General features: G+C 52.4%; 1 protein-coding gene across 8 annotated transcripts in view; it reads right to left on the reverse strand.

The window, feature by feature from the left end:
• Positions 1 to 15,804, reverse strand: part of RGS3 (regulator of G protein signaling 3) — a 76,827-nt gene that overhangs the window by 12,763 nt on the left and 48,260 nt on the right. For 6 of the 8 annotated variants that reach the window (XM_083434707.1, XM_083434705.1, XM_083434708.1 and 3 more), the window contains 2 exons: positions 13,298 to 13,426; positions 1,762 to 2,457 (listed from right to left, as the gene is read on the reverse strand). In XM_083434707.1, the coding sequence (XP_083290833.1) occupies positions 1,762 to 2,457; positions 13,298 to 13,426 (825 nt within the window). Of the gene's footprint in view, positions 1 to 1,761; positions 2,458 to 6,315; positions 6,595 to 13,297; positions 13,427 to 15,804 lie in introns of those variants that run through there. The other 2 variants (XM_083434712.1, XM_083434713.1) reach the window with 2 other exon arrangements.

Genomic DNA, 15,804 nt, shown 5'->3' on the forward strand with positions numbered 1-15,804 from the left:
GGTGCTGGTGGTTGTCAAGCCATTCCAGCAACGCACCCCACTGCCACATTCCCAACCAACAGTTTGTGCAAAAGGCTGAAAGAAAGCGGCCTCCTGGCCAGTTCACCTTTCCCTCCCATGTCCCAGGTGGAGTTGCTGCTGCAGTGCACAGTGTGAGGAAAATGTTGCCCACCCAAATGAAAAATTAATAGAACGGCAGAGAAAATCCTATTTGGCGAAGAAGCCGCTTTTTAAGGGGGGGAGGGAGGAAGAGGGAGAGAAGAAAATTATCTCCAAAGAAATACTTTTCTAAGGACTTGTTTGCATTTCTCCTCTTGTATGTGCTGTCAAGCCTCCTGTCTCCGACGGAGAGCAGAAGTCAGCTTCTAGCCGCCTCTTAGGAGGGTCACCCAGGGGTGAAGCATGTGCTCACACGCATGCATCTTGGGCAAGCAAATGATAAGAGCCCCCACCAGGAATTCAGGACTAGGCAGCCTCAGCCCTGCAGCTGTCATCAAGCCAGGCTTCCTGCAGCTAATCAGGTTAGATACAGACCAGTTCCTGGCTGAGGGCTCCAAGGAGGCTGAGCTGCAGCAGGTGGTCCAATCACAAAACAGCAGCAGCAATAATGGACAAAGCGCAGAAGAACCTCACAGCAGCAGCAGCACATAGCTTCCCTGCCCACCGGCATCCTGGGCAGAAGTAGAGCATTGCTCAGTTTGACCTCTCTAGGGTTATGGGCGCAACAAAAAGCCAAAGGACATCTGGTGCCCCACCACTACTGAGAAGGTTCTCTGCTTGGTTCCCTGTAACTTCACTTCTCGCTATGAGGGAACCAGCAGAAGGCCCTCGGAGCTGGACCTCAGTGTCCAGGCTGAACAATGGGGGTGGAGACGCTCCTTCAGGTATGCTGGGCCAAGGCCATTTAGGGCATCAAAGGGCAGCACCAACACTTTGAATTGCGCTCGGAAACATACTGAGAGCCAATGTAGGTCTTTCAGGACTAGTCTCACATGGTCCCGATGACAGGTTCCAGTTGCCAGTCTACCTGCCGCATTCTGTTATTAGTTGTAGTTTCTGAGTCACCTTCAAAGGTAGCACCACATAGAGCACATTGCAGTAGTCCAAGAGGGAGATAACCAGAGCATGCACCACTCTGGTGAGACAGTGCGCAGGCAGGTAGGGTCTCAGCCAGTCATAGCAGATGGAACTGGTAGACAGCCGCCCTGGGCGCAGAATTGACCTGTGCCTCCAGGGACAGCTGTGAGTCCAGAATGACTCCCAGACTGCGCACCAGGCTTATGGGTGCTCCTGGCGCTTGGAGATGGCTGCAGAGAAGGCTGTCTTGGCTGGAAGCTGCATGTGACCTCAGGGCTCTTTAGGTCTGAGCAGCACAAGAACTGAACCCAAATGTGCCAGCTATTGGCTTTCCCTGGGAAAGGAATTGCTTCTGGAGGGCAGAAACAAGCCTTTCTTCTCTGTCTTAAGGATTAGAAACATTTAAAAAAGATAATAGGTTATCAGAATGCTGAACTCTCACTTGGTTAGCTTTCTTTCGGCAAATGAGCCATGAAAGGACAGCAATGAAGAAGGCGACCCCCTGCCTGAGGCAACTAGCAGGAGCCAGAATTGCCCCTACCCGGTATAGGCAGCGGCTGGGGGCTGCGAGACTACCCCAGAACCCACTGCCTGCCTTTCTTGAGGAAAACGCCTTCTGCCCCTATGCCAAGCACCTCCACTGTCCCCCAGATTCCCCGCAGACAATCCCTCTGTGCGCCCTACCTTCCGGTTCCCGACGAAGAGCAGGGTGAGCTGGTGGATGGAGCCCCCGTTCCTGGACAGCTCCTTCTTGAGTGTCTGGGGGGATGGCAGTGTCCAGCTGGTGCCTGGGCCCTGGGCCTCGGCGTAGTTGAGGCTGGTGTCGGAGGTGAAGCAGTGCCCGCTCCACGGATCCTGCAGGAGGCTCCCCTCGCTGTGGGTGCGCCGCCGTAGTGAGTTCTGGGCACTCAGGCTGCAGGCTGGTGGCTCGCCGGCCGAGGCTTCAAACATGCTGCAGCGCTTCACCTCCCCTCTGCTCAGGTAGGCCTCATGGCTGTCCTCGTCCTCTTCTTCCTCCTCGTCTTCCTCCTCGTCTTCTTCCTCCTCCTCCTCTTCTTCTTCTTCTTCCTCCTCCTCCTCCCCAAAGTCTGCTGGGCCATCAAGATCAAATGTGGCAATGGCTGCTGTGTCCTCCAGCCGCAGCTTGGGGATGGCGAAGGCTGTGGGGCTGAGATGGGTCTCTTTGGTCCCTTCCTCCTCCTCCTTGTGCTTCCCAGGGCTGGGGGGCCCCTTCTCCCCGGATCCTGTTGTTGGGGGGTCCTGGGCCACTGCCATTGTCTCCTCCACCGAGTCCTCCCTCATGGCGTGGGCCGTGGGACTTGTTCTGTCCTCCCTTGTGGAGGGCAAGGCCCCTGGCGCTGCAGCCTCTGGCTCGAGCATCTGGGGGAGGGGAAGAAGTAGAGAGGGGGAAAGGGTCAGCCACATGCTGGGGGTAGTAGGGGTAGTGCAGGCACCAGGAGGGGGGGGCAGAGGGGCTCAGGTCTAAAACTGCAGCAGCAGGAAGATGGATTGCTCCATCGCAGATGCTTGAGTTGAGATTCCTGCATTGCAGGGGGTTTACAATTCTGTGAAGAGGAGGGGCTTGGCATGCCTGGAGACCCACCCGTGTGACCCCCGAGAGGTGTCCATTTCCTTCAAAGAGTCAGGGAAAGCTGTTGTTTGGGAAGAGAGCAAACCTCTACTGTCCTAGAGAACACCTACAGAACTATGATCACCCAGCCCACCCCAAGTCCCAGCACATTTGGGAGCTGGGGCAGAGAAAAACCTGTCATCACTTGCCATGCGTTCCGCTGTATCACGACCCAAGATCCTTTACAAAGGGGGAAAGGATGCCAATCTATAAGAAGGCCACCTTAGGCCAAGTCAGACTGCTTGTCTCTTTCCCACTCCTCTGCTCCGGCCACAGCCAGAGGCCCCTTCCTCATCACTTGCTGCTACCTGAGAGCCCTTCTTGACCAGAGGCTCCTGCGGGTGGGGCCCTCTGGGTGTACTGAGGGGAGCTGTGGTCAGTCCAAGACATGTGCAGACATTTGCTTGGGTTTCCCACAGTCCTTAGGAGAGGCCGCACAAGAGCATTTTACAAACCCTCTTTGGAGGGATGGCTGCCCCGCTGGAAAAAGGCCCAACAGGAATGAAGAAGTGCCTTTGGATTGGGAAATATTGGGGGGAATTACATTAAATTCCTTGCAAATTCAGACCCAGGGTCTGAAGAGTTAAAGATGTGCCTGAGATCTTCCTGAGAAGATCAGGAGCGGCAGTCTCTGTCTTGGAGTGGTCTCCTTGGATGCAAGTTCCAGAAACAAAACAAAGAGCTGCCCTTGACCGACAGGCAGGTAGGTCCACCTAACTCCACTCTGCCTTCACTGACTGGCAGCTGCCCTCTCTTCCCTGCCCTACCCGGCTGGGATCTGGGTCCTCTTGCATGCAAAAGGGATGCTCCCACAATGTGTTACAGCCCTTTCAGTTGCATATGGGAAACTGGGACAGGCCTATCCCTGTCCCCTTATCCTGAGCATGTGCAGAGGAGGTGTGGCCACTCTCCAGGCGGTCCGCCTGCAGGCCTGGAAGCAGCTCCCCTGAAGAGAAGAGCAGCCCCGAAGGTGGGTCAGCCTGAGAGGCCATCTTGGTGTCCAATAGAAGTATCTAACAGCCACTAGCCAGGCACCTCCAGGAATCTCACAAGCAGGGCACTACGCAACCACCACCCCACTCCCAGTTATCTGTCCACAGGGCCTGGGACTCAGGTAGAGTGCCTCTGGAGACTGAAGCTCCATTCTATACTGGCTAGCAACTAGTGACGCCTGCATGATGCAAGAATGGTCTAACCCTCTTTCCAGCCTGGCAGCCATCTGTGGGGTCGGCTGTTGTTGCCTGGCTAGAAGAAGCGGCCAGCAGCTTCTCTGCTTCCCCCACTCCTCAGCCAAGGGCCGATCCTTCTGTAATTCAATCAGGTTGGTCTGCTCCTTGCTTGCCCAGCCCTGACGTCAGCGCAACCAGCTTAGACAAACAGAGGCTGCCTGCTATCACAGCACCACTGTCAGCAGCGAGGGCAGCTGAAATTCTTCCAGGCCACATGTCACACACCGCGAGCTGCTCTATCAGCCGGAGCCACTTATGAGACCCAGGACTAGCAAGCAACAGGAGTGGCACTTGCAGGAGCTGGAGAGCTTCCTGGGCCAGAGAGAAAGGGCATCTCTGCAGCTGGGCGGGGGGGGGAGGGAGGACTGGATCCCGGAAGCCTCGTGCCTGCACAGAAGGAGCCTCCGCCTGCTTGCTCTTCAGGGTCAAAGGAGGGTGCTCTGGGGAAACACACTGCCAACGGGCAAACACCAGGCACCCTACTGGACAGGCAAATCTTGGCTTGGCTAGGAATTTTTGACCAACAACAATTCCCCCCCTCCCTTGGCAGATGCAAAGGGTGTACAGAAGCTAAGAAAAAGCAGGAGCTATTCCTGAAGTTTCTGCACTCTCCCAAAACTTAGTGCAAAGGACCCTTCAAAACACTTTGCCCCCCCTGACTCCTTCCTCAGGAGAGATTTGGGAGGAAGATGGAGATGGAGGAAAAAAGGGAAGGGTCTGAGGGAATCTCTCCTTGCTGCTTGCCCTCTTTCCTTGGCTTCTCTGGGTTTCTCCAAACAGCCATGCAAAGGAGCATTCTGGAAAGGGGTGTGGGGTCAGGGTCTTGCCAGGTGGCAGAGTCACTTGCCCTGGCTGAGCAAGGGAGTTGATATGCAGATGCACACATCTGGTGATAGTGTGCCTTTCACAGGCAGAGAGCCAAGCGGTGCAGTGGTGGAATACAACAATTGGTGCCTGACGTGCACTTAATAAAATAAAAACAGGACTCTCATGTGTAACCTAAGCTGTAAGACCAGCTGCCAAGTCCTGAAACTAGCCCAGATGGTGGGGGCTTTGGCCCAGAAGAAAAAGCTAAGCAGGGTCCACAGAATGGTTTCAAATTGGACATGAGACTGCATGCAAATCCCTGGATTGCAGGGGGTTGGACTTGATGACCCTCAGGGTTCCTTCCAACTCTGCAATTCTATGATTCCAAGGGAGGATCAGCTGCCCCTGCCTAACATTCCCTCTCCGCAGCAGCTCTTTAAGGGATGGAGCGCAGAAATCATTTTTGGCACCCAGGCAACTCCACCAGCAGAGAGCCAATGGTGGTGGGGGATCCCCTGGGCTGTGCTTACTGAGGGAGGGGCATCAAGGCACTCTGAATGCAGGGATCCCTGGGTTCAAATCCTGGTAGCAACTCTGGTTAAAAAAAAGCAGGCAGTAAGTACTGATGGAAGACACACACACACACACCGCCTCAGACCCTGGAAAGCCACCCATCAGCAGAGTAGGCAACATTGGGCTAATCTGCCCCTGGTTCCTGAATGTTAAATAGACAAACACACACAAAACAAATAAAATCCCCTAAGCCAGGCAGCCCAGTGTGTTCGTTAAATAACATCAACATACTCAAGCATTAGTGCAATGTGGCCAAGTGCTTCCTTTCATCAATTTACATTTTTATATCCTACTTTTAAAACTGCTTCTCAAAGTGGTGCGTCTCTCAGCTGAAATGCTGGAGGCTCTGAGGGCATCAAGTTTTTAATGTTTGGTGTACTGTATCTTAATTTGATGGAAGCTGCCCAGAGTGGCTGGGGGTAACCCAGTCAGATGGATGGCATATAAGTTATTTATTGTTATTGTTGTTATTGTTATTGTTATTATTCAGCAGCACTTCAGAAGGACACAAGAAAGGACCGACCAAAACTCAGGGCTGAAACCAGTGTGAGTGCTACTCAGAGTAGACCCACTGGCCATCTCCATCCATTTGAATGGGTCTTCTCTGAATATAACTCACACCGGATACAACCTTTAGTTTATTATTTTTTTTAAAAAAAGATAAAGCTCAACATCCAGAGAAAAGAGCTGGAATATTTCAGAAGCTCCTCACTTTCCTAGCAGTGCCCACCTGCCCAGTGGCGTTTCCAGTCCAACCTCCCCCTGCCCCAAGACTCGGCAGCCCAGTGGCTCTGCGTGAGGAAGTGGGTGCCGGTCCACCGCAGACCCCCCAGCTACAAAGTGTGCTGTCTTCCCAGCATTGCCCCAAGAGGAGGGACTGCTCTGCTTCCAGCTAATGTTTACTTGCCAGGCAGCAATGGGGCACGGGCTGCCCTGCCCCCTGCCTGAATGAGCCCTCAGCTCCTGGGCTCCTTGACCTTATATATCAGAAGAACTTACCCACTCTGTGGCCCAGGCAGGAAGCCTCTTCTCCAGCCTGCTGCTCTTACAGGTCACCCTCCCCTCCCCGCAAGGTACCACAATGACAGCAGCAGTACCTCTGGCGGCACCCAGCAGTCTCACCCCGGGCCAGGCTCTGGCACGGAGACCTCCGTGCAGCCGGCCAAGCCTTCTACGGTTATTAATGGAGAAGCAGGAGCTGCGGCTCCCCAGATAGTGATCCTCAGAGCCTGTTGATCTATTTCTGGCTCTTCTGGGGCTCCCGGGAGCTTCTTGTACCTGACAATAAGGAGGGGGGCGGAAAGTGACCTTCAGTATCAACAGGGAAAAGACTCCCTGCCTCTCCCAATCAGGGCAGATGGAAACACGTGTGTGTGTGTGTGTGTGTGTGTCTAAGACCCATTCCTGGATCCAGTAGCCATGAAGTCCTAACCGATAGTCCGATTATCATTTATATGGCAGCACTGCAGCATATACAGTCAGGAAGATAAACAGCAGCAGATTCCCATGGAAAATCTGCCCCCCATTTGAGCAGCAGCAGCTGGTTCCATTTACGCTGCCTTTTTCAATGCTGCCTCCAGTCAAAGGCTCCCCTACTTAGAGATGACGGCTATCACAGTTTTTGCACATGCACTTGCACTGCACCATGGATTTTGTGGTTTTAAGGCTGCATAGACAGTATGCCATACACGGGCATGCAGCAGTTTTGGCACTTCCAAACCTAGTCTGAAAAATTCCGGCAAAAGTGGATTAGCTGAACTAATCCAGATTAAAGACCACCTTGCTCCTGTTTTTACTATGACTACCTCAGATTAGCATACAGGTATACTTGAAAATAATTCTCAAATAAGGATCTGGAGAATCAATGTTTTACAGCTGCTGTTTTGAAAAGCAAGTGAAAATAATTCCTTTCTGATTTAGTGTCTTGTTATACACACACATATTAGAAGCCTATTTACTTAGAGAGATGGGAGCTTCTTTTCCCCAAGACACACAACTAAATGCACTACCCTTTCCACTTGAATTGTAGAGAAAACAGGGGAAACACTTCTGAAAGTCAAGTGGATAATAAGGAAATGGAGGAGGAGGAGGAATTCTGATGGGAGCTGGGAGCTCCCCACAGTGACTTTGAGGCACCGTCTGCCCTGGCACCTGATGTTTTAACCCCACACTGAAATTCTCTGCCATTCCCTTCACTTCCTGCAAAGTCCTGAGAGCCCAGCATTAACCTGCTGCTACTGCTGCAAAAGTATTGGCGCCTTTAAGAAATGAAGTACACAAGAGTGGAATATAAGGCATGTTGGGATTTTTTTTGTAGTTCCGCAAGAGTTTGACTGATGCCCAGTAGCCCAACAACCTAACATAAGCAGCAAGTTTAGAGGAGGAAGGATTGGCTCCCAAGAGTGCAGGTGGCAGAGCCTGTTAATGGGCCTGAGCTGGATCTGCTCTTTTCTGTATATTATTGTGAGTGTTAAGCTTGGTTTTTATGCTTGTATTAAAGTTTGTTTCTGTAATTTGCTTTGAGTTCAAGCAACTAAATAATAATGTTCTTCATTTTGCCAATATTTCCCACATTTCTGCAGCAATTCGCTTAAAAAAAAATACTGTAAAAATCCACCAGCATTTTAATGGAAATTTCCCATTAACAAACACACATTTTTAATATACACATTTTTGCAAGCTATACCCCCCAACACAATGCAATTCTGTATATATTGTGGGAGAACTGCATCTTACTATTTGTGGGAACTGCAATTTTATGTCGGCTTGAGAAAGGTGAATCAGGCAGCTCCCCACTGAAACACAATCCGATCTCTCCACCATCGCTCCTGAGCCCAGCAGTGGCCAAGACTGGGCTATGGGCTGGTCTGTGGCTGCTTTGTGTCATCATTGAACCAGGGGGGGCCCCACTCTCCTCCCCATGGACAGGCGGGGCAGGAATTAGTGGGCTAGTTGAAAGCATGAATCTTCCTAAAGATCAGGTCCAATTAACAGGGGCTCTGCTTTTCAAATGGAGGTTAAGCCACTGTCTGTTTAATCACGCCAATTAATCCATCCCTGCTCATTGAATTTGACAGAGAAGGTGATGAAATACTGAGGAGGAGGGGGGGGGGGGATTCAGCGAGGGGCAAGGGAGAGACGTCTGGACATGTCGAAGGATGTTTTGCAAAGGGCTGCACAGTTGTCTTCCTTTTCACATCTCACAAGAACTGAAACAACCTTAGGAACACAACAATTCTTCCATGGATTTGCCCAATTCTTTCCCCAACCCCCAAAGCCGTTTAAACTAGCAGCAACCTCCATGTTTAGAAATTATAAACAAATGAAGGCTGAAAAATGTGTTCTGTTTCGGTCACCCACCCACTGATGAACCCAGCACCCGAATTGTGCAAGGGGGTGTGCATGTGGAAGTGTCCCCCTCCCATCCCTGCCAACTATCCCGTGGTTCTGTGGGCCGTTTTGGTCCTGATCACAAAACTGTAGAGTTGGAAGGGTCCAGGGGGCCCCTGGGGTTGGCAACCTCCTGCCAATGCCATCAGCATCCATGACAGGTGTCCATCCAACCTCTGCTTAACAATCTCTAAGGAAGGAGAGTTCCCCAGCTTCCTAGGGAGTGATGGTAAAGATAGGATAGGCCAGGAAGCACCGCTTTTAGACTTATACACACAGAGAGAGGAATACACCCACAGTCTCTACTTATTTAACATCTAGAGAAGCTCCACAGCTGCTTTCAGAGCTGGGCAGCCCCTCATTCACAGCCAGAGAGCTGGCGGGGAGCCTTCTTCCCCTCAAGATGTTTACCCAGCAGCAGCAGCAGCAGCAGCATCCCTCGGCTGAGACAGCAGCCCTTCCTGTCCACCCAGCTCCTGGCTTCTCTGTGCCAGCTGAAGTGCTTAATTGCACCATGGACTCACCTATCATTACGATAGGCTCAAAAGCAAATAAACAAGGCTCCGGCTGCGGAAGCAAACAGAGCTGGTCAGGTTCCAACACGCCTCAGTGGCTCACTGGGAGCCAGTGGCCTTTGGGTCTTTGGGGAAGGAGGACTCTGGCATGTAAACACCTTCCTTCTCCTCCTCCTCCTGCTGCAGTGGGTGCCCATGGATGGCTTTCCCCTCAAACACGCCCACGGCAACACAAGATGTCACTGTCGACATGTTGACATTAAGGTGGAATGGAAATCTCACCATCCACATCTTTCCAGTGAGCGCAATCGAGGCCAATGAGGATGATGATGCAACTCTGATTCCACATGGGAAATGGAGGGAGATTTCCATACCCTTCAAGTTGTTCACATTTCACAAGGACAGCCCCCCCTTTTCTAGTCCCAGGCATTTCACCGCCTCTTGCGCTGCCTTGTTAAAACTGGGAGCCAGTGTGGTGTAGTGGTTCAAGTGTTGGGCCAGGACCTGGGAGAGACCAGGGTTCAAATCTCCCCCACTTGGCCATGAGGCTCATTGGGTGAGCCTGGGGGCCAGCCACCACCTCTCAGCCTACTCTACCTCACAGTGTTGTTGGGGGGGGGGCATTAAATGAGGAGGGGGGAGAACCACAGATGCTGCCACAAATGCAAGTGCACAACCAACAACACCCTCTGCAGGGGCTGGGCGGCTGAAGTCTAGGCTGGGGGACGCTCTGTTTTTCTGCGACCTCATCTGTCCCTTCTGCATCACGACCATTGTTTTTGTAACAAAAATTATGCAAGGTGCGTTAAGGGACTGGAATGGGAGCAGAAGTGACTTCTGTGGTGAGCTACGGATGGGATGTTCGTAACTTCTAATGTTTTTCCATTACATAACACTCAGCAGACAAAACCAAGGATGCTCACAGCCACCTCTTCCACATTCCCTGAATTTCACTGGTGAAAATCAAAGCATCCTTTGCTCACCTCTTTACACAATTTAAGGAAGCTGCAAAGGATACAGGCCCTCACAATCGAAGCGCCTGTACTTACTCTGCAAAACAGCCATAATTGGAGAGAGCCACTCCTGGAGGCATTGCGATCCTAAACCAGTTAAGGCTTTATATGTCAAAACCAGCACTTTGAATTGGACCTGGAAACTAATTGGCCGGCAATGCAGTTGGGCCAGGATTGACATTATATGCTCAAACGGCCTCGCACAGCACAATTAAAAAAAATTTCTCAGCAGGGAGATAAAACAGTGGCAAATATTTAATTTCTACCTGTTGGGCTGCTGTTAAAGCACAACAGCAGAACCAGTGCAGAAAAGTGGGCAACCTTGCAGTTTTTCTTCCGAGTCCTGCTGTTTGTTTTTTTGAAAAAGTAACATCACAGAAATAATTTGCAGACTCTTGTAATTTAACAGGAGGGACTAGGCTAAGCCCTCCCCTTTCCATTCCCAGTCCTTGAGATCACACTCTCAGCTCAGCACGAACTGGTCCAAAACAACCACACCTGCATGTGAACACACCCAAACACAGTGGATTCTGCACTCACCCCCAGTAACACAGACCAGGTTTGCCCTCTTGGCCATTCATTGCAAAATTATGTCTGCCCTTCCTAACCACCCTAGAAGGAAGCTTCACTGGGGATGGGAAGTGGTTACTCGCAACATTTCAAAATCTCTCGTCCCAAATGAAAAATCTCAAGGCAGCACACAAACAGCTGTCAACAAACTGCAATCGAACACATTCATATTAAAGCACTGGAGAGGGGCAACTGAAACATGCATGAAGGTTAGAAGCAGCCAGAGAGAAAGGAAGCCTCGTTCTCCCATAGCCTGGAGCAACATATGCTCTTCACACCCGCCCAGCAGCTGTGCCAGCCCTGCTCAGGCACAGTTCACCCTCATTGCTAAAAGCCAGAATACCCACCAGAGATCACCCAGGCCCTTCTTGGAGTGAGCAGAAAGCAGGGCAGAAGCACCGCCGTTGCCTCCGAGGCTGCCACGTGGCCTCTCCTCACTCCCTCTGAGGTGGGCAGAGAGGCAGAGGGGTCTGGCGCTGCTGACCAGGCGCCAGGTGCCTACCTCGCAGGTGGGCTAGAGCCACGAAGGGAGGCAGAGGCCCTCCCGCTGGCTGCTCTGCCTCTCCTTTCTGCGGGGAGCATCTCTCCTTGGCTGGGAGTGAGCTAGGGACACTCACACAAGATTTCATTGTCCTCCCTAAATCACTTCGTCATTGGATTAAGCATTCGTCAGGACCTTTGCCAGAAAGCAGCCAATTCAAATTATGCTCATAGCGCCAGATGCCCAATTGATCTTGGCTGCCCAGAGGCAGGCACTGCTTGCTTGCTCCCTCCTTCCCTCCCTCCCTCCCTGGAAACAAAAGCAAGGCTTTCAGGGCAGGCCTGGCTTGAGGAAGCAAAGCCCTCAGGCTGCCCAGCCAGGGGTTGCAGTGGACACCAGCCCCTCCCTGCCCAGGAGGCAGCGCTCCCTTGGCAGCCCAGCTGAGCACCTGCTGCAACCAGGAAACAGGCTGCAGAGGAAGGAACTTGGATGCCATCCCTTCTCCCCTGGCAGGATTCCCATGCCTTCAACAGTGGCACAGTAGGAGGGAAATCAACAGGTGAGACCTTGCTCATTTCTGTGCAGAATGTGCTTTGTCTGTTAAATTTCTGCCGGAACAGTAAGCATGAAAAGCATGGGAGGTCTGCCAAGGAAAAATAAGAAGCAGCCTCCTCTGCAACAGGGAGGTGTGGTTTTCCCCAAAGACGGTAAAGTGGTCCAGGAAACAAGGCAGAATAGCCAGGATAGCAGGGCAGAAGCGGCCCGATTCCCAAGATGCACTGCAGGACGTAGAGCCTGGGGAGAGGGGAGGGAGAGGCTTTCAGACGCAGGTGGGTGGGTGGGGGTTGGTTTTCATTATCAACCCCCAACTACTCTCTGAGTCCCTGCAGGGCCTGCAGTCTATTCCTCTGTACTCAGGCAAAACTTACAATCCCCGTGGGAAGAAAATCCCCCCTGCCCTGGCTTCTAGCAGGAGCAGCAAGACTGCGCCTTTCTCTTGGCTGCTTCTGTGGAGGAGAGGGCAACCCATATCCTGTCAGATAGAAGGAACTTCGAGGTCCAAATGCAGTCAAGCTTTGAATGCCAGCAACAGGCAGGGCAAACGGGGAGGAGGGCAGCTGCCGCCATGCACAGCTGGTGGGCTTCCCCCCAAACTGCACTGACTTGTGCATCCACTGGCAGAACTGCGGCCTATGCCCACCCTTGGTGTTGGGTTGCGCCTCCATTTGGAGAAGCTACCAAGCACCAGGGGCCTTTGGAGAAAACAATTCTCTAAAGATTAGCAGGCACTGAGAAGGCAACAGTTAGTCATTGCAGGCCATTAGCAAGCAAGCAAGGAAGACACAGTCACTGAGCAGCCATCACAACATTTCCTTTTGCTATCCAAGATCCCCTTAACCAGGGGTCAGCAACCGTTTTCAGCCGGGGGCCGGTCCACCATCCCTCAGACCATGTGGTGGGCCAGACTATATTTTGAAAAAAATAATGAACAAATTCCTATGCCCCCCAAATAACCCAGAGATGCATTTTAAATAAAAGCACACATTCTACCCATGTAAAAACATGCTGATTCCCGGACTGTCCATGGGCCAGATTGAGAAAGCAATTGGGCCGCATCTGGCCCCCGGGCCTTAGGTTGCCTGCCCCTGCCCTTACCTAACCTGCTGTGCATCAGTTAAGATTTCCCCTCCCTTACTCCAGGCACCTCCAGACAGGGCTGGGAGAGGCTCTGACCTGAAACCCTGGAGAGCTGCTGCCAGTCAGAGTGGACCGTACTGAGCAAGGTGGTCTGGCTCACCATAAAGGCAGCTTCCTATGTACTGTTATAAAAAACACAGCCAATCCCAATTTGTTTCTACAACAGTACTGCAATTGATCTATGCCTTTAGTTGACTGATCTGCCGGTTGACTGAACTTCAGGTTTCTTTTGATGGGGTGGGGGTTTCAAAATTTGGAAGGGTAGGTGGTGGTAGTGATGCGGGCCCCTCTCAGCACCCCCCCCGGCTGCTTACCTTGCTCTCGGCTGGAGGAGCTGTGGGGGTCGTGGGCTGCTGCTTGGAGATGCTGTCGGCCAGGCACCAGCAGACTCTCTTCTTCTGCTCCTGGGAGTGAGCCTCCAAGCTGAGCACGCACTCCAGCTTCTAGGGACACAGAAGGACACCTGCCCTTAGCCAGACCCTGGAGCCAAGCCCTGGGCCCATAAGCCGGCCTCCTTCTCCGAAGGCAACATCCGCATCGTGGTCCCTCCGAGCAAAGGAGCCCTCATGGCGGCTTAAGCCCAGCGCACTTGAGAGACACAGAGGCTGCTCATGCCTCTGTCCGAGGAGGTCCCTGTGCTGGGCTCTGGCAACAGAGGCAGCAAGAGAAGAGGCACGCCCAAGGGCTGCCCCGCAGCAGGGCAGCTCCCCTCCCACTGGAGACTTGCTAAAATCCAAGACTGGAGACCTTGCTGAGGCTCTTCCGTTGCTCCTGTCTGGGCTGCCCCAGCAGGGAAGGGAGATAGAAGTCTGGCGAACCAGGCCGACTTTTCACTCTGCTCACCGGTTACCTTGCTGAACAATCACGATGGGCCAGGCTGTCAAGCGACCCTCCACAGGGACGGACCCATCCACGGAGCTTTCTTCCTGCTTTACAGCCCCCTTTCCCCTCGACGGACGGCAAGGCAGACGTCACTGCTGCCACCCGTCTTTCAGCTAAAAGGCTCCTTGGCTAGGAAACTGACTGGCAGGGATTTATCATCCACTTACAAGGTTGCCCTCAGCGCCACAGGGGCTGCTGAGACAAAGCGCCACGGCAGCCTGTCGCCAGGCGGGCACAGTTTAATTGTATCATAGTTGGGGGGGGGGGGCGGTTGTGCCTGTGTGCTTTACCGACACTTCGTCTTGCTAACCTTTTAGCAGGGTGTGCAAGCTCTGATGGGCAGAATGTTGCAGTGACAAGTAGTTCACTCATTTATTTAGGGAGCCCACATCCTGATAAGTCCCAAAAGTCTTCTGCAGCACCCAGGTGTCTCCTTTGCCTTGAACGCCTTTGCTCCTCTGACTTGCAGCAGCTGCACAGGAAGTTTAAAAGGAGCCCTATGGGGGTCCCAGAACACTTGCCACAAGGGAATCAAGGGTCATTTAGCAGGAAGACCATGGCCTGGCTTTGCCCCCCCCCCATCCCTGCTTTTTCAAAACTGGGATTGCTTCTGACTTTCTGCAGCCACAACATGCCCAGCATGGAGGGCTGTCTGAATTGGCCCAAGCTCACCACGGAGGGCAGACTGCCCAGAGCACACCTCCCTGACCTCCCGCAGGAGCAGAATGCTCAGAGGGGCATCGCAAGGTTCTCTCTGTCGCATGAGACAGAGATGTTGTTGCTGCTGCCGCTGCCAACTCAACAAAGTTACAGCTCTGTGTGCAGCAACACAGACTTCTTTTTAGCCAGACCCATAGCATTAGTCTTTAAATCCAGACCAAAGCTTACCTGACAGACAGAACAGCACCTAGTCCTGAGAGGATAAGCCCCTGCGCTCTAGAGCCATGCGGGCGGAGCATGAGGCAGAAACGGCGCCATGAAGGGTTTCAAGAGAGGAGCCTCCTCTATGTGGAAGGGACATGTGCGTGCTCAGCCAGCTCTGCCCTCTCCACGCTTGTGTCTCTTGGAGCAGGAGGAGAGGGTGAATTACGGGAAATCAGTTCAGGCTAACTAGGCATAATGCCGGCTGGGCAGGGGGCAGGATTGGCTGGGCTGCTGTTGCAGCGAATGAATACACTATTTGCGCAGCTCACCACCAGAATGTGCCCCAAGAGGCATCTGAAAAGACGTTTGCAAGTGCTCTCCATCAAGAGCAATTCAGGAGCCCATCTCCTAATCCCACAGCTAATGGGATTAACGGCTTGCAACTCAATTCGATCAGGGCTGGGCGGGAGATGGGAACGCTGTGCAAACACTGCTGGCCACATGGGGTGGCGAGATGGTTCTGCGGTGCTTTTTCCCTACATGGGTGTACACAACCCCCCCTCCCCCGACACACAATCCCTAGAGGGCAGGAGGTTCTGTGACCAATAGACAGCACTTGGCACTGGGGCTGAAACTCTCTCTCTCTCTCCCTCTCTCTCTCTCTCTCTCACACACACACACCATGTTTAGATTTTGCCTTTGCCAAATTTATTCCAGGTGAGGCTCACATTTCTCCCTCTGAATTAAAATGGAGGGAGGTGCCCAGGAAAGGGTACAAAGGCAACAGAGACACCCGTCCCTTCCTATGAACATGCCCTTAAGTATTTCGGTGTCTCATTTGCCCAGTGTTAGGATCATTCCCTGCATTTCCACATCAGTTTCTGACATTAAAAGGGGACTGGGGAGGCGTGCTGAAAATTAATCACCATGTTTGTGTGAATTTTTCCACATTCACATATCTCTGCATGCAAGTTTGCCTAACAGACACACTTTTGCAAAATAATTCCCCTTATTTTTTTATCTGATGTTTGCTTTTATACACATGTATGTTTGTATACATTCCTTGACTGGAGAA

This window comes from Podarcis tiliguerta (genome assembly GCF_965153285.1).
Source record: "Podarcis tiliguerta genome assembly, chromosome: 1".
Lineage (NCBI taxonomy): Eukaryota > Metazoa > Chordata > Lepidosauria > Squamata > Lacertidae > Podarcis > Podarcis tiliguerta.